Source organism: Lissotriton helveticus, chromosome 10 (assembly GCF_964261635.1).
Source record: "Lissotriton helveticus chromosome 10, aLisHel1.1, whole genome shotgun sequence".
Taxonomy (NCBI): Eukaryota; Metazoa; Chordata; class Amphibia; order Caudata; family Salamandridae; genus Lissotriton; species Lissotriton helveticus.
The window spans coordinates 88934029-88952956 of record NC_136071.1 but is presented as its reverse complement, the minus strand read 5'-3'; the positions used below and the strand labels follow the sequence as shown (position 1 = coordinate 88952956).

The window sequence follows — 18928 nt, the reverse complement described above, 5'->3', positions numbered from 1 at the left end:
ATTTAAATAACCTGTCTATTCCAAAGCCAACAATGTTTAGCAATAACTCTGATACAGATGAAGAAATAGACATAAACCATATACTTAACCAAAACAGAACACATCCTGATTGGAAACAATGGTTGATCTGGCCCACAGATACAAATAACTGTCAAGATAGATTCCTGAATAAAACACAGGGTTTCAAAATGACCAGGCCAGACCCTAGATATCCCCAAAGACATCACCCAGGGATAATAACAACCTACAGTGTGGGCAAATTATGCCTTCAATGGCTACAAACTTCCACACTGCCTGAAATTAAGCAACACCTAACTTTACTTACTGATGGTGCTGACTTGCGTGATTTCATAATGGGACCACGCAAACAGCGTCAAAAGCGTTTCATAGAAGCCTCTGTATATGCAGCATACAATGAGGCCTGGAAGGTTACTCAAATTGAGACAGCAGAAAGAATACGGGAAATTGACCGTATTAATTTGGAAAAATCACTTTCTGTAGTGGACAATGGGTTAATGACTCTGTCCTCCAGAATTTTTTCATTGGACAGCATTGTGTCTTCAGCAATCGATATATTATCGCAAGACTTACTGTTATTACAACATGGTCAGTCACAATTGCGTTCTATTGTACAGCTTGGCTGGACGTTACAAAATCTGCGTTCAGGCTACGTGCCTTGGCGTTTAATCAACACAACGTCACTATTCCAAATCTTTAACCTTACTGATAGACAAATCGGTATGGCGCAGAAGGGTGCTGATTATACAATCTTGAGCTTTGAAAAACTAGAAAGATTACCAATGACAATGTCAGAACGACCTGTCAGTGAATGGATAATCCACGGAATCATAAATATTCCAATCTCAACCTTCAGGTTTCAATACTGCCAAAAATATATACAGGCTGGCATGTACGAGAAATTGGGAAAGGGGTACCTTAAAACAACATGGAACCTGCCCTATTCACATGCATGTGTCAGTAATAAAGGACAGAAAGTGTTTCTTAGTGGCAACAATTGTGCTATGTCACTAAGCGGCACGCTTCTATGTAACGGTATTAGTTTGCACGGAGCCTGTGAAGGGAATTCATACAACCTTTCATGTCACCAGCAAGGCGCACCTGCAACTGAAATAGTACCATTCTTTCAAAGACTCTATAATGGGAGTTACATTCTTATTGTAGACCGCAGATGTTGCAGTCTTATGCCCGGGACTCCTTATCTAGTAACTACAACAGCGAAGGTCAAGTGCTGTGGACGTTCTTTGTTCCCCAGCTCCTTTCCAGACAGGGAGGCGAGGGCATGGCCCAGTTTGAAAATTACTTCTATTCGAATAGACACTTTAAGCAGAATGAAAACAGTGCTTCTTCAGACGCCTACAAGGCTCACGTCATCAAAAGAAACGTATGATCTACAAGTCGCAAGGACGACTGCAGAGATACATACATTATTATCAACCAATTCCCCCGTACATTTCGCGGAAATCCTGAGCGAAATCTTAAATATTTCTGATACCACTGGGGTCTCAAAGGTATTTAAGACAGTATTTTCGATGGCATTAACACCATTCAAAGCCATACTGGGTATTTTTCCAGATTTCGTCCATTCGATTTTTGGCGGACTTCCCCTGATCCTGGGACTAATTGCAGGAATCCTATTCCTAGTCCTTATTTTTCGTTATGGCAACCCATGTCACAGACCAAACTCTGACGACAATGGAAGAAACGATCCTAGCCATTGGATACCGGGACCGGATATCAAAAATCCTGGGACTCTCCCGGCTTAGAGACCTGAACATGACTTGGTTTCTATCATTTCGACCAATGTGGCAAAGGTGTGTTTTACCTGTACTAAGGTGTCTGCTATGCGGAGAAGAATGCGTGTTAGACACCTGTCTGACGCTACAATCGGATGCGCCGGTGGATGCAGATACACTGCTGGTTCCTACCAAGGTTCACGCACTGTGCTGCCCTCAAAGGCTGCCAATTCTGATGACGGCATTCCTGGAATCTTCACCACTGCGATTGAAGAGTAGTGAAGTTCAAGATGAAAGCAGCATTGAACAGGTACGACCTTCTGTCAGCAATGCAAATCAGAATGTCAATGGAGACAATCATGCGCACGAATGCATGGTTACCCCTATTTCCGACTTAGAGGAACTTTCCCATGAAGCTGTTGACAGTTTTTTCGAAAGCCTGAATGATATGATGTTCTCTCCGGAACAGAAATAGAGACTTTTGAGTAAACTCGCACACGGCGTTCCCTGAATTCGGCCTTCAACTTTAACAATAAAGTCACATGAACAATTACAATCCAGTTCACGGACAGCAACTTTTTTCAGCAAGCCCCTAAAATATTTTTCTATATATTTTTTCCCGGGACACTGATCTTCTGCTTAAAGTAAGAAACTATTCCTAGAGAACTAAGATTTCTATTTTTTTAGATACTTTATGGACTTTATATAGACTTTAGCTGCCCGCTGGTATGTTCACAATATATTTTATGTGATGAAATGGTTTCGACTTTTTTTCTGTATAGCCATATTAAGAGCCATTTCATGTGTATTTCTCATATACCAACAAGCAATAATGCATAAAATGCGTGTTTACTTTTGCATTTAATTCATAGCTTAAGTGCATACAATATATATGACTGCAATTTTTCAGTATATTTGAAAATTTCGAAATGCATTTATGTATTTTGGGGTGGTAAGGTATACACTATACTCTATAGTATGTTGTACTATGTTATACTATGCATAGATTAGTAGATATGACCATAGTTAGCGTGGAGTGGGTGTCGTGTATTTCTATAGGTTCTGAATCAGTCCCCCTATTCCTGACCCTATTCTGGTTAAACTAACTATCAAGTTAACTAACAGTCAGCCCATGAGGCAAGAAAACCCCCATGATGCAGATACCGTTATCTGACGCAGTCACACTACGGCACAGGAACGTGTTATCTGATTAGGTCATAACGCTTGAGATCTAATTAGACAAGCGACATTCCTCCAGCCCCTGATAAGGCATACGACGTTCTCATAACAAATCAAACCTATGACAACCTGGATAATCCGTGCGGCCATTGTTTTGATTTCACAGAGAATTTTAGTAAAGAATGTGCTAACGAGCAAGTCGTATGACATCTTTATTGACGTACCTATGTCCATCCTTACGTCAATCTCGGCACCTTTAAGGTATAAATATTGCCGACCTTGCCCTATGCAAACACACGCGTGGTGACAAGACGGAGCAGCCATACTTGCCGAAGCCGAGAGCAGAAGCAGACCCCGCAGGCAGCAGCCCCGCCTTCCTGACGCGCTGAGAGACGCGCTGCTATCTCAAGCCGAGAGACCCAGCACCGGCGCTTCCGGGTAGCCCTCGCAGGCAGCCTGGAATATCGAGAGCAGAGAAAGAGATACCATTCCTCATTTCATCCTAACTTCCAGGTACAGAACTGAATAACCCCTCCTAGAGAATTCTTTAGTTATTTCACTTGGCAAAAACAAACTTAACTTAAACTGTAACTTTCTATTCCCGCCCACGCATTAGACTTAGGTCAGGTACACGGGGTAGGCGTATTTAGAAACACCAGTTGAGTGCGTTTAGTCAAATGTATATGTGTATGTAAATATATTTTAATCATTTCAAACATCATATGGCTCAGAAACCATATCAATGTTTTTACAGTATTATTTTGTACTATTGCTTTTAACGTATGCACTTTACTTAACTATAAGTATTGCAATCATATCGATCCATTTCTCTTGTACGAGAAAAGAGACTGATCAATAAATAACATCTTTTATTGAACACGCCCGTCTCTTCCTTTTCTCTACATTCTGATGAGACTAAGAATGCACGTACTGACTGAGTAAAATAATTGCCTTGTGCTCACACGACTCTCGAGATTGACTCTTGATTAGGGGAGAGCAAAGTTGTCATGTTCTATGGTTGTCAGAAACTAAATCCCTTCTTGTCTAATCAGGGGAGTTAATTCCTTCCTTGAACATTCGAGAAAGTTTCTAGCGAACTCTGAGCTTAGCTGGCAAACCCAAAAATTAAGTCTAGTATCGACAGTAGTAGACCTAGTTAACGTCTGGCCTAGGCCTTTACTGCTGTAGGTACTATTCCAATGCGCAGAGCCTATTGGGAAAATAGGAGCTACACTACAAAATATATACAAACATTACATTTGTCAGTATTATCGGTTGGAATATATCTACCTAACGATTGATCACATTCCATGGCCGCCCTTCCCTCAATTTTGTCTCACCCCCACAAGCGTTTGGAGCCCTAAGGAGCCCCGCTACTCCTATTTGAAATTTATAAATCTCTGAGTCACCCCGGAAAATTGAGAGGTGGGTGTTATTCTCTGTGTGACAGCATGTATGGGGCTGAGCCCGAGTGGAAGGCCGTATGCATGTGATGGTTAGAGATATGAATTTGGTGAATGGTTTGCAGAGTGGGGGACCCTGTGGACAATTGTGCCTTACAATATCATGTTAGATATGCTGGTCTTTTACTAGATGTACTGTACAGTACATACAAAATGTACCATTTCGTTATTTTTAAAAATGAAATACACAATGCATATGTTTTTTGAGTGTTTAGTCTTTGTCTAATAAATGAGATTAATTCATACTCCCTTTCTGATATGCTTTGGGGGTGAGACAAAATTGAGGGAAGGACGGCCATGGAATGTGATCAATCGTTAGGTAGATATAATCCATCCGATAATACTGACGAATGTAATGTTTGTATATTTTTTAATGTGATTTTTTAGTGGCTTTTAACTGGAGAGACCGTTATATGTTCTTGTCTTGAAGAAGGTGGCCTGAATTAATAAATTTGCCACTGAAACGCGTCGACGCATTGTAGCCTCATATTGGGTTGCATCCAAGGATCTCATTAGTGTCCAATAGAGGATATGATTTATGGACATTCATGAAAAAATTATAGTGAATTCCGTGTGGAGTAACTAATCAAGGATGTTCGTAATAGCATACACTGTACTTTGTTGTCTCTTGTTTATTTATTTCCTTTATTGTTTATAATATTGTGTTTTTATTTATTGTGTATACCGTGGAACTGCCCACAAAAAAAAGTTTTAAGTGTTTCCCTTGTGATACAAATATTTTTAATATAATCTATTTCCCCTTTCTTATACACAAGTCGCTTGTGAGTATTGTATAACATAATTGACTAGTAGGGTCCCTGATTGTTCATCGATTTGGCGATTGGTGACTTTATGGGTGAGATTGAATGAGTGAGTATGGAAAGTCCAGGTTGAATGATAAATACTAGTGAATACTCTTGATTTCAGTGTGTTGGAATTATTCCCAAGAGAACTCTGCTTTTTTCATTTCCTATTGTGATCAGCAAAGGACACATGGTGACTGTCCAGCGTACTTGGAAGTCCATTACACGAGATTCCTTGCACTTCCGACATGTGTCTCATCTTTTTTCAAGCACTGATGTCAATGTTGAGACTAGGTCTGAAAGGATAAGTGAAAACCACCTGACTACTGTTGTTCCTACATCGCCAACTCAGACCACGGATACTTCTACTGCCTGTACCCAGTTTCCGGAGACACGATCAGGATGTTTGATCAGGGTGCCATAAAAAAGACTCATTGAAGAGCTATAATTGAATATATGTTGGTAAAAATTGTAACATTTTTTATTTAACAGAGGGGGAGATGCAGTGCTGTGAGAGTTAGCAGTGACGGAACCCTTTTGGCTCCTGATGGACACTGGCGAACTGTGGCGTAAGCGTTAGAGCATAGTGAAGTGGTTGCAGGTTTAGAATGTTGAGCTTGCGGTAACATGCAGAAGAATAAAGAAGTGTAATACTAAGTTATGTGTGTGGTATAGTCATTTACAGGTACCAAGGCTGGTAAAGACGCTACACACATGACATACATGACTCTAAAATGCTTCCCACATATGCAATACTATAAACTCACAGTCTCACAACCAAATGGAACTTGCAGAATATTGTGCTCCCTAAATTCTGAAACATACTTTGTGGTCGGGTATGAGGCCACAAAAGAAATGCATCTACAGTAAAATATAGGACATATGTGTGTAGAAATATTGTTTATATATGTATTGGTGTATAGAATGAGGGACTCTGCACAAACACCTCCATCCCTTGCTCTTCAGCCACCAATGGAATCTTCCATCCACTTCACTCGTTTATAATAGAGGTGGAAGAGCCACTGAATGCTCCGCCAGGCTCCAGTCAGATGCCTAGTTTGGGCTCAGCTCCCGGTTCTTTTGACCCTGGAGCCCAAAAACAGCCAAACGTTGTATGTACTCTGAACACACGCGCCAAAAATTAAAGGCAACGTATTAATTTTTATTGTAAAACAAGGGAGGAAAAAAGTACCCATCTAGTTGCTAAAATGCACAATGTGAAACCTGAAAAAATGGCTCAGTCTTGACTTCTCAACTTTACCAAGGTGCCTGATCAAAGGCACGTATTTTATGTCAATGTACCTCCTTTTTCTTCATTATTGCATATAAAAGCACCTTGGAATACGTGAGATCAGGATGCTTGCTATAAGAAAATCTCTCGTCTTTGATCTCGAATACTAATGTTGCTCCATGTATAACAAGGACATAGCACACATATGGAGTGAACAAGACAATTGACTTGCCTCTTAATTCGCTAATGGCATTGCCATCAAAGCAGGGCAGGGGCCTAAATATTTCTAAGTTCTTGCTAAATAACTATCACTTTTAATAAATGCATCTCAATGGAATGATAGCTGATACATTAAGGTGAAATGATCCTGCTTGCTAAAAAAGAAACTTTTTATTTTTATTTTGGAGAGATGTAATTGTGTGCTTGCAATGGGAATATAACAGTACAGGCACCCCTTGTCCAAGAGTAACTGTTTGCTGCTGAGGGCACTCACCAATTAAAAGCATTAGAATATTGCTGAGAAGTGCTGGTACTGTCTCTTCCAAATTAAAGATTTTTAACCATCTTCTTAACCTAAAAAGTACTACTCTAGATGAACTGTTTTATCTCTTTTTAACTTCTTTTAATCATTTTAACCATTTGTATATACTTATGTGTGTTCTTTTATGGTGAATAACCGAAATAAAGAAATATTGGACCGGAAATGAAAGTGCAGGTGCTGAGTACCTAATGATGCCTGCCCATTTAAAGCATTGACATATTTTACATGATGTCTGTTGCACGATTTACACGTGAAAGAATTGTCATGTATGGCTATGCGCCAGATCTCAGAGCTAGCTGCTTCCATGGCTGGGCTCATCTCGTTTGTTTACAATTGCACACATCCGCTTTGCTCAGAGCAGTCTCCCTCACCGGTGCATCTCTGCAATACAAGGACAGAGGTGGAGACAGGAACATGCTTACAGTTTCAGCTACAGGAAGAAGGCGGCCCATGCAAATGAGGGGAAATAATACTGCAGTTTATTGGTGCGGGCGGGGCTACCGTGCTTGGGGGCGTGTCCTGCTGTCAAAGAGCATGGTGTTGCTGCGGCAGGTGAGGTGACGGAATGTTGGCTCGCGCTAACAAGGCCGGGGGCGTGGCTATGCAAACAAGGGCAGAGACGGTTCTAACGCCATTGGCGAGAGTTTGCTTGGCTCGAGGACGGGCGTGCTTATGTAACGGCTGTCGCGCGCTACCACGAGACCTCTGCCACCCGCAATAGCGAAATAAGGAAGGGGGCGTGGATATGCAAATATCAGTTATCGGAATGTAGTGGTATTGGTTGAATGGGCGTGGCCGATAACACACAGGGCGCATATTACGTCAAGCCTACAATGAACTGTACGAGGCAGGTGGGCGTGCTTAAGTGGATTGCTTTCGGGGGGGAGAGAAGATGTTATCAGAAAAGGGGGCGTGGCTGCACGCGCTCCCTCGCGCCCACTTCAGCAAAGGGGGCGTGTCTTCGCGGCTATACTGTTGCGTGGGGGCGGGCGTCTCGAGCCCTGCTCTTCCGCACTGCTCTGTGAATCACAGGGGCGTGGCTATGCAGATCGCCGGGCCCGGGAGGCCCCGTGATAGGCGGAAAGGTTGGAGCTGTGCATTCTTCTGGGCGGTCCTCCGCCGGCAGGGGGCGTGCCCCGGGTCCCGCAGCCCCGCGCCCCCTGGACCCGGGCAGTGAGCGCTCTCTCTCGGGCGGCGGAGGCTGCAGCTCCCGGACATGGCCGAGCCCAGCAGCGTCGCCTCCACCCCGGAGCCCGGGCAGAGCCCCGAGCAGGAGCCGGTGCGCTTCGCCCGGCAGGGCGCGCTGCGGCAGAAGAACGTGCACGAGGTGAAGGAGCACAAATTCACCGCGCGCTTCTTCAAGCAGCCCACCTTCTGCAGCCACTGCACCGACTTCATATGGTAAGAGCCCCGGGGGTGCAGGGGGGGACCCTGCCACCTGCAGCCACGGCATCATATGGCGGGAACCCTGGCATGCAGGGGGCGGGGACAGTTGTGTCAGGTTCCGGGGTGCACCCTACCTTTTGCAGCCATTGCACTGACTTCATATGGTAAGAACCCCGGGGGTGAGGGGCGGGGGGACCCCTGCCACGGTGCCACCTTCAGCCTTGGCATCATAGGGTGCGGGACCCTGGCATGCAGGGTGCGGGGACAGTTGTGGTAGGTTCCGGGGTGCACCCTACCTTTTGCAGCCATTGCACTGACTTTCTATTATTTATTTATTTAATGGTGGGTAATTTGGTGAGCCTTAAGGGTGCGGGGGGGGGGGGGGTGTCAAGGGGTGCAGCCTACCCATTGCAGTCAAACCTCTGACTTCATATAATGAGATTTTTGGGGTACAAGGGGCTGTTGACTTGAGGGGGATTTGGGGGTGCATGGGGTGTACCAATTTCTTCTACTACACTGACTTGCTGTGGGGGTGCAGGGACGGGAGGGGGCGCCAGAGATGGACCTTCTGAAGTCCCTGCACCAACTTCATATGATGAGAACCTTGGGGGTACAGGGGTGGGTGGCTGGAGGCGGGTGGGGGGGGGGGGGTTACCCGTTGCACCCACTACACTGCCTTCTTATGGTGAGAACCCTGGGGGGTTCAGGGGCGGAAGGGGGCGCCAGATGTGCTCCTCCTGCACCGACTTCATAGGATGAGAACTTTGGGGTGCAGGGGCGGGTGACTGGAGGCGGGTGTGTGTGTGTGTGAGGGTGTTACCCATTGCACCCACTACACTGACTTCCTATGGTGAGAACCCTGGGGGTGCAGAGGCAGGAGGGGTATCCAGATGTAGAGCTTCTGCAGTCACTGTAGCGACTTCATATGATGAGAATATTGGGGTGCAGGAGGCGGGTGTGAGGGGGTCACCCATTGCACCTACTGCACTGACTTCCTATGGTGAGAACCCTGGGGGTGCAGAGGCAGGAGGGGTATCCAGAGTGAAGCTTCTGAAGTCACTGCAGCGACGTCATATGATGAGAATATTGGGGTGCTGGAGGCGGGTGTGAGGGGGTCACCCATTGCACCTACTTCACTGACTTCCTATGGTGATAACCCTGGTTTAGGGGGTTGCAGGAGGGTGCACTGAGGGCGTCACCGGGACAGGAAGTGTGTGGCCGCCCCGGGGGTTAGTGCAGATGTGCACCTGCAGTGACTGCCCCGAATTCCAGGTGTCAGACCCTGGAGGGACAGGGGGAGGCCCCTAGTGAACACCACCAACCCGCTGCTGCCATTTCACATTCTGGGAACCATGTGGGTGCAGGGATAGAGGGGGGGGGGGGCTCGGGGAACACCACCCACCACTTATTACTCAGACCCTGCTCAGCCTTGGTGGTTGTGGGGCAGGGAGCGCCTGGAAAGAGGTAGCCGGCGCTTGTTTTGTACATGGATGGGCAGCCAGTCAATGGAAACGGTGGAGGTTAAAGAATCGCCGAGAGGCCAGGTTCTGGTGGGGCAAAGCCCCTCTAGTGGGAGCGCGTGGAAGATAATTTGGCGCATTTCATCTGGGGGACGCAGCGTGGGAGGGCGCTCCTGAGAAGCTGCGCATTAAAGCGGCCATGGGGCGAGGGGAACCCCTGGCAGTGCCAGCCGAGCGTTCCTGGAGAGCGCAGCAGCCCGAGGGCGGCAGGGCGCCGGCTGGGGAGCCCTCGCTCACCAGGTCAGGCCCGGGGCGGTGTCATTTACCTCAGAGCACCCGAGCCAGAGAAGGAGGCTCCGTGGGTGTGTGTAAAACTTGCTTTTGGCGCTGCACTGGGGGGAGAGTGCAGGCGCTATATACGGGCCTCGAGAGTGCCCACCGAGGCCGGGGACAGGATGGCGAGGAGATGGGGCCAGTAGACCGGTGTCTAATGGTTCCCTCTCTTGTGTGTTGATAAGGACATCTATACCCACTCACCGGGGTGGAGGACATGGTGGCACCGTACCCATATTAACGAGGGAACGAGCCGAGGTAAACAAATAGTGGCAGATATTGGGAACTGGTTGACTATTTGCCTCTCTGATTCCAATGGTCCAAGCCCCCACCCCCTGCAGGGGGCTCTTTACTAAAGAGCTTTAAGCATCGTGCTGGGTCTGGTGCCTTAGTGGTCGAATGCGTCCTCTGTTGGGGCCTGTGTTCGATCTCATGGTCACAGGTTCAAAACCTGGCTGGTCCTTTCATCCTTCTGAGGTCGATAACAGTACCACTGAATTTCGGTAACAATAACATGTTATTCAGCGCCAAGATACTCTTCTGGGTGAACTTTCACCTTTACAAATTCACATGCTGTTTTAACAGGTTTTAAGCAGAAAGGGGTGAGTAGATACAGTCTTTGTCCAGGCACTTTTAGATCGGACGAGAGCCCACTGGGCACCTCACCCTCTGCCCACCCGGAGTCAGCAGCTGCTGTGAGTGAGAGGCTGTTGCCGTGCTGGCCCCTCAGCGTGCAGTGCTGCGGTGTTTGGAGGAGAGAAGGCTCCTGCACTGTAGTGCTGAATTATCGGACAGTGCTATGGGGCAGTGCTGGGTTATTGGTGATTGCTCATAAGGGGTTGCTATAGAGCAGTGCTGGGGTATTTAGGGTTGATCTGGTACTGTGCTGGGTTATTATTGGTGCAAGGGCGCTGTTCTGGGGTCGTGGGGGGAGGGGGGGTTCCTTACCCAGTTATTGGAGGTGGCTGCTGTGCAGAGATTGGTTATTGGAGGTTGCTGCTGTGCAGTGCTGGGCTATTTGTGGTTGGTATGATGCTGGGCTGTGTTATTTAGGGCTGGATGGTGCTGTGTTGGGGTACTAGGATGGTGCATTACTCAGTTATTAGGGCTGCTGTTGTGTAGTGTTTGGTTATTGGGGGTTTCTGTAGAGTAACGTTGTGTTATTTTGGGTTGGTATGGTATTGTGATGGATTATTATTGGTGAGAGGGTGCTGTTTTGGGGTATTGGGCAGGTGTGGTACCCAGTTATTGGGGGTTGCTGTTGTTCAGTGCTGGGTTATTTGGGGTTAGGATGGTGCTGGGCTATTTGGGGTTAGCATAGTGCTAGGCATTGGTATTGACGGCTGGATGGTGCTGTGCTGTGGTACTAGGATGGTGCATTACTAAGTTATTGGGGCTGCTGTGGTGTAGTGGTTGGGTATTGGGGTTTTCTATAGAGTAACGTTGGGTTATTTTGGTTTGGTATGGTACTGTGCTGGGTTATTATTGGTGAGAGGTCGCTGTTCTGCGGCATTGGGCGCGTACAGTACTCAATTATTGGGGGTTGCTACAGTGAAGGGCTGTGGTATTGTGGGTGGCATGGTGCTGTGTCGGGGTATTAGGACGGCACAGTACGCCATTATTGGGGGTTGCCGCGGTGCAGTGCTGCGTTATTTGGGGTTGGTATGGTGCTGCGCTGTGGTATTGCGGCTTCGAAGGTGTTGTGTTGGGGTATTAGGCTGATGCAGTAGTCAGTTACTGGTGGTTGATGTGCTGCACCGCTTGGCTAGTAGAGGTCGGTGCAGCGCTGCGATATTGTATAATGTCAGATGGTGACATGTAGGTTCATTGTGGGCCCTGTGGTGCAGTGCAGGGCTATTTAGAATGTGGGGGTTGACCCAGTGCAAACATGGGTTATTTAGGAGTTACTATAGGTCAAAGCTGAGTTATCTGGACCGAGTCTGGTACAGCGCTAAGTTATTGGTGCATGCTTATAGGGGTTGCAGCAGTGCAGTACTGTGTGTTATTTGGCATTGGTTTGGTGCTGTGTGGGGTGATTGTGGACTGGAGGGGGCTGTGTCGGGTGAGTGTGGGCTGGAGGGTGCTGTGTCGGGTGAGTGTGGCCTGGAGGGTGCTGTGTCGTGATTGTGGACTGGAGGGTGCTGTGTTCGGGCATTGAAGTGGTGCAGTACTCCGTTGTTGGTTTGCTGCAGTGATGGGATATCGTGGGGTTGTATGACACATTGTAGGTCCATTGTGGGTTGGTGTGGAGCTATGTAGGGTTATTTAGAATGAGATGGTGTAGTGCTGTGTAATAGGGGTTTGCTAATGTGCAAAGATGGGTAATTTGAGGGTTGTTACAGGTGCGTGCTGAGTTATTTGGGCCCTGTATGGTACAATGCCGAGTTAGTGGGGGTTGCTAGCGTGCTGGGCTGTTGGTGGGTTTGCATGGCATAGTGCTGAGTCAGTGAAGTTAATAGATGACAGAATTCCGGCTTTGGGGTTAGCATGATGCGATTCAGGGGTGTTTTGGGGTTAATGTAGGGCAGGGTGGTTTAGATGTTGGTAATGTATAGAATTCAAATTGTTACAGTGCTAAAGGTTTGGGTTTAGTAGAGTGTGGTGCTGGCTGTCTTTAAGAGTTATTGTGTGGTGAGAGCAGTGTGTTTTGTTGTTTGTGTGTTGGTGCATTGCGTAATAAGGTAATAAAGTGTGGTGCATGGGTGTGTGTGTTTGATTGCAGTGTTGTGTGTTTTATGGTGAAGTATTTGCGATCTACATTGCTGTTTTACTTGTCATTGTGGTTTTCTGTCGTGGGTTTGATTGGAGTAAGGCTGGGGCTGGTTGTGCTGGATTCTGTTGGAAAAATATGATACACAGTTTGTTTTTCATAGAGACCTCTGACCCCGGCTTTTGTATATGGGTTTAGCTGAGCTTAGTGCTGGGCTGTTGGGTTTAGTCCTATAGTGCAGTTGTGGGGCAATATGGCACAGTATGTGTTATTGGTGTTAGTATGTTGCATGGCTGGTATGGCGCAGCATTACATGTTAGGGTTTATATGCAACCGTGCTGAGGATTTTTGGGCCCGTGTGGTGCCTGATATTTGTGGAGCTGGCACATGCAGTGCACTGATATTTGTGGAGCTGACATGCAGTGCATGGATATTTGTGAAGCTGACATTTGCAGTGCTTGGATATTTGTGGAGCTGACACATGCAGTGCACTGATATTTGTGGAGCTGGCACATGCAGTGCACTGATATTTGTGGAGCTGACACATGCAGTGCATGGATATTTGTGGAGCTGACACATGCAGTGCATGGATATTTGTGGAGCTAGCACATGCAGTGCATTGGTATTTGTTGGAGCTGGCACATGCAGTGCACTGATATTTGTGGGGCTGACACATGCAGTGCATGGATATTTGTGGAGCTGACACATGCAGTGCATGGATGGATATTTGTGGAGCTGACACATGCAGTGCATGGATATTTGTGGAGCTGACACATGCAGTGCATGGATGGATATTTGTGGAGCTGACACATGCAGTGCATGGATATTTGTGGAGCTGATACATGCAGTGCATGGATATTTGTGGAGCTGACGCATGCAGTGCATGGATATTTGTGGAGCTAGCACATGCAGTGCATTGGTATTTGTTGGAGCTGGCACATGCAGTGCACTGATATTTGTGGAGCTGGCACATGCAATGCACGGCTATTTGTGGAGCTGACACATGCAGTGCTCGGATATTTGTGGAGCTGGCACATGCAGTGCATGGATATTTGTTGAGCTGGCACATGCAGTGCATGGATATTTGTGGAGCTGGCACATGCAGTGCATGGATATTTGTGGAGCTGGCACATGCAGTGCATGGATATTTGTGGAGCTGACACATGCAGTGCATGGATATTTGTGGAGCTGACACATGCAGTGCACGGATATTTGTGGAGCTGGCACATGCAGTGCACGGATATTTGTGGAGCTGGCACATGCAGTGCATGGATATTTGTGGAGCTGGCACGTGCAGTGCATGGATATTTGTGGAGCTGGCACATGCAGTGCATGGATATTTGTGGAGCTGGCACATGCAGTGCATGGATATTTGTGGAGCTGGCACATGCAGTGCATGGATATTTGTGGAGCTGGCACATGCAGTGCATGGATATTTGTGGAGCTGGCACATGCAGTGCATTGGTATTTTTTGGAGCTGGCACATGCAGTGCATGGATATTTGTGGAGCTGGCACATGCAGTGCATGGATATTTGTGGAGCTGGCACATGCAGTGGATTGGTATTTTTTGAAGCTTGCCCATGCAGTGCGTGGGTATTTGTGGAGCTGACACATGCAGTGCACTGATATTTGTGGATCTGACATTCAGTGCATGGATATTTTTGGAGCTGGCACATGCAGTGCACTGATATTTGTGGAGCTGGCACATGCAGTGCACTGATACTTGTGGAGCTGGCAAATGCAGTGCATGGATATTTGGGGAGTTGACGTTTGCAGTGCATGGCTATTTGTGGAGCTGACACATGCATTGCATGCATATTTGTGGAGCTGGCACATGCAGTGCACTGGTATTTTTTTGGAGCTGGCAAATGCAGTGCACTGATACCTGTGAGGCTGACTGTTTACAGTGCTGAGAAATCTGTGAAACTGGTAGTATTTAGTGCTTAGATACATGTAAAACTGTCAGTTTACAATGCTGGGATATTTGTGGATCTGGCAGTATTTAGTGCTTAAACACTAGTGAAACCTGCAGCTCACAGTACTGGGATATTTGTGTATCAGATACTTGTGAAGCTGACTGCTTACCGTGCTGAGATATTTGTGAATCTGACAGTATTTAGTGCTTAAATATTAGTGAAACTGGCAGCTCACAGTACTGGAATATTTGTGGATCAGATACTTGTGAAACTGACAGCTCACAGTGCTGGGAAATTTGTGAATTTGGTAGTATTTAGTGCTTACATACTTGTGAAACTGGCAGCTCGCAGTGCTGGGATATTTGTGGACCTGGCAGTATTTAGTGCGTAAATACTAGGGAAACCATCAGCTCACAGTGCTGGGATATTGTGGATCGGGCAGTATTTAGTGCTTAAATACTTGTGAACTGGGAGCTTACAGTGCTTGGATATTTGTGAATCTGGCAGTATTAAGTGCTTACATACTTGTGAAACTAGCTGCTCGCAGTGCTGGTATATTTGTGGACCTGGCAGTATTTAGTGCATAAATACTAGTGAACTGGCTGCTCACAGTGCTCGGATATTGTGGATCGGGCAGTATTTATTGCTTAGATACTTGTGAACTTGGAGCTTACAGTGCTGGGATATTTGTGGATCTGGCAGTAGTTAGTGCTTAAATACTTGTGAAACTAGCCGCTCACAGTACAGGGATATTTGTGCATCAGATACTTTTCAAGCTGACTGTTTACAGTGCTGGGATATTTGTGGACCTGGCAGTATTTAGTGCGTAAATACTAGGGAAACTGGCAGCTCACAGTGCTGGGATATTGTGGATCGGGCAGTATTTAGTGCTTGGATACTTGTGAACTGGGAGCTTACAGTGCTTGGATATTTGTGAATCTGGCAGTAATACGTGCTTAAATACTTGTGAAACTAGCTGCTCGCAGTGCTGGGATATTTGTGGATCTGGCAGTATTTAGTGCGCAAATACTAGTGAAACTGGCAGCTCAAAGTGCTGGAATAATATGGATCTGGCAGTATTTAGTGCTTAGATACTTGTGAACTGGAAGCTTACAGTGCTGGGATGTTTGTGGATCTGGCAGTATTTAGTGCTTAAATACTTGTGAAACTGGTAGCTCGCAGTGCTGGTATATTTGTGGACCTGGCAGTATTTAGTGCGTAAATACTAGTGAACTGGCTGCTCACAGTGCTGGGATATTGTGGATCGGGCAGTATTTAGTGCTTGGATACTTGTGAACTGGGAGCTTACAGTGCTTGGATATTTGTGAATCTGGCAGTATTAAGTGCTTAAATACTTGTGAAACTAGCTGCTCGCAGTGCTGGCATATTTGTGGATCTGGCAGTATTTAGTGCGCAAATACTAGTGAAACTGGCAGCTCAAAGTGCTGGAATAATATGGATCTGGCAGTATTTAGTGCTTAGATACTTGTGAACTGGAAGCTTACAGTGCTGGGATGTTTGTGGATCTGGCAGTATTTAGTGCTTAAATACTTGTGAAACTGGTAGCTCGCAGTGCTGGTATATTTGTGGACCTGGCAGTATTTAGTGCGTAAATACTAGTGAACTGGCTGTTCACAGTGCTGGGATATTGTGGATCGGGCAGTATTTATTGCTTAGATACTGGTGAACATGGAGCTTACAGTGCTGGGATATTTGTGGATCTGGCCATATTTAGTGCTTAAATACTTGTGAAACTGGCCGCTCACAGTACAGGGCTATTTGTGCATCAGATACTTGTCAAGCTGACTGTTTACAGTGCTGGGATAGTTGTGGAGCTGGCAGTATTTAGTGCGTAAATACTAGGAAAACTGGCAGCTCACAGTGCTGGGATATTGTGGATCAGGCAGTATTCAGTGCTTCGATACTTGTGAACTGGGAGCTTACAGTGCTTGGATATTTGTGAATCTGGCAGTAATAAGAGCTTAAATACTTGTGAAACTAGCTGCTCGCAGTGCTGGGATATTTTTGGATCTGGCAGTATTTAGTGCGCAAATACTAGTGAAACTGGCAGCTCACAGTGCTGGGATATTATGGATCTGGCAGTATTTAGTGCTTAGATACTTGTGAACTGGAAGTTTACAGTGCTGGGATGTTTGTAGATCTGGCAGTATTTAGTGCTTAAATACTTGTGAAACTGGTAGCTCGCAGTGCTGGTATATTTGTGGATCTGGCAGTATTTAGTGCGTAAATACTAGTGAACTGGCTGCTCGCAGTGCTGGGATATTGTGGATCGGGCAGTATTTATTGCTTAGATACTTGTGAACTGGGAGCTTACAGTGCTTGGATATTTGTGGATCTGGCAGTATTTAGTGCTTAAATATTTGTGAAACTGGCCGCTCACAGTACAGGGATATTTGTGCATCAGATACTTGTCAAGCTGACTGTGTACAGTGCTGGGATGTTTGTGGATCGGGCAGTATTTAGTGCTTGAATACTAGTGAAACTGGCAGCTTGCAGTACTGGGATATTTGTGGATCTGGCAGTATTTAGTTCTTAAATACTAGTAAACTGGCAGCTCGCAGTGCTGGGATAATTGTGTATCAGATACTTATGAAGCTGACTGTTACAGTGCTGGGATATTTGTGGATCTGGCAGTATTTAGTGCTTAAAAACTTGTGAACTGGCAGCTCGTAGTGCTGGGATATTTGTGGACCTGGCAGTATTTAGTGCTTAGATACTTGTGAACTGGGAGCTTACAGTGCTTGGATATTTGTGAATCTGGCAGTATTAAGTGCTTAAACACTTGTGAAACTAGCAGCTCGCAGTGCTGGGATATTTGTGGATCTGGCAGTATTTAGTGCGCAAATACTAGTGAAACTGGCAGCTCAAAGTGCTGGAATATTATGGATCTGGCAGTATTTAGTGCTTAAATACTTGTGAAACTAGCAGCTCGCAGTGCTGGTTTATTTGTGGACCTGGCAGTATTTAGTGCGTAAATACTAGTGAACTGGCTGCTCACAGTGCTGGGATATTGTCGATCGGGCAGTATTTATTGCTTAGATACTTGTGAAACTGGCCGCTCACAGTACTGGGATATTTGTGCATCAGATACTTGTCAAGCTGACTGCGCACAGTGCTGGGATATTTGTGGATCTGGCAGTATTTAGTGCTTAAATATTAGTGAAACTGGCAGCTCACATTGCTGTCATATTTGTGGATCGGGCAGTATTTATTGCTTAGATACTTGTGAACTTGGAGCTTACAGTGCTGGAATGTTGTGGATCTGGCAGTATTTAGTGCTTAAATACTAGTGAAACTGGCAGCTTACAGTGCTGTGGCATTTGTGCATCAGTTAGTAGATAGTGCTTAGACGCTTTTAAAACCGGCAGCTTGCAGTGCTGGGATATCCCTGGGTCTGAGAGTAGACAGTGGTTTCATACTTGTGAAACTGCCAGCTCGCTGTACAGATTTGTGTGGATCTGGCAGTGTGCAGTGTTTGGATCTCTGTGATGCCTGCAGTGCGGTGGGACTTTTGGACCTGACAGAACAAAGCTTTGAAGTTCTGAGTTGTCCCCTTCGTCTGGAGGGTGCAGCCTGTTTGGGTGGCTGACTGGCCGCAGTGCTGGGTCAGCAGCTGGCTGGGAGGGTGCAGTGAGTGAATGTTCACCGCTGTCAGTGCGCCGTGCCAGGGCATATGGGGCACCAGTGGTTTTTGTGGTGTTTTCTACAATAGCGATTTTATATTTGTCGAACTGGACTCGTGCACAGCTGGAATGTCTGTGGTGCCAGATATGTCCTCTGGCTGGACATTTCTTCTGGCAGTGTGCAGTGCTTACTGCTGGTGGTTCAGCAGCGTGCAGTGCTGGCTGCTAGTGGCTCAGCAGTGTGCAGTGCTGGTGGCTCAGCTGTGTGCAGTGCTGACTGCTGGTGGTTCAGCTGTGTGAAGTGCTGGCTGATTGTGGCTCGGCTGTGTGCAGTGCTGGCTGCTGGTGGGTCAGCAGTGTGCAGTGCTGCTGGCTCAGCTGTGTGCAGTGCTGGCTGCTGGTGGCTCAGCAGCGTGCAGTGCTGGCTGCTGGTGGCTTAGCTGTGTGCAGTGCTGGCTGCTGGTGGCTCAGCTGTGTGCAGTCCTGGCTGCTGGTGGCTCAGCAGCG

At 46.6% G+C, this 18928-nt stretch overlaps 1 protein-coding gene across 2 annotated transcripts in view; it reads left to right on the top strand.

Annotated features, from left to right (window-relative positions):
• Positions 1 to 8100: 8100 nt before the first annotated feature.
• Positions 8101 to 18928, top strand: part of PRKCB (protein kinase C beta) — a 1135405-nt gene continuing 1124577 nt past the window's right edge. The window contains exon 1 of one of the 2 annotated variants that reach the window (XM_078664820.1): positions 8101 to 8372. In XM_078664820.1, coding sequence (XP_078520946.1) covers positions 8188 to 8372 — 185 coding nt within the window. In that variant the 5' untranslated portion in view covers positions 8101 to 8187. The remainder of the gene's footprint in view (positions 8373 to 18928) is intronic. The other variant, XM_078664821.1, reaches the window with a different exon arrangement.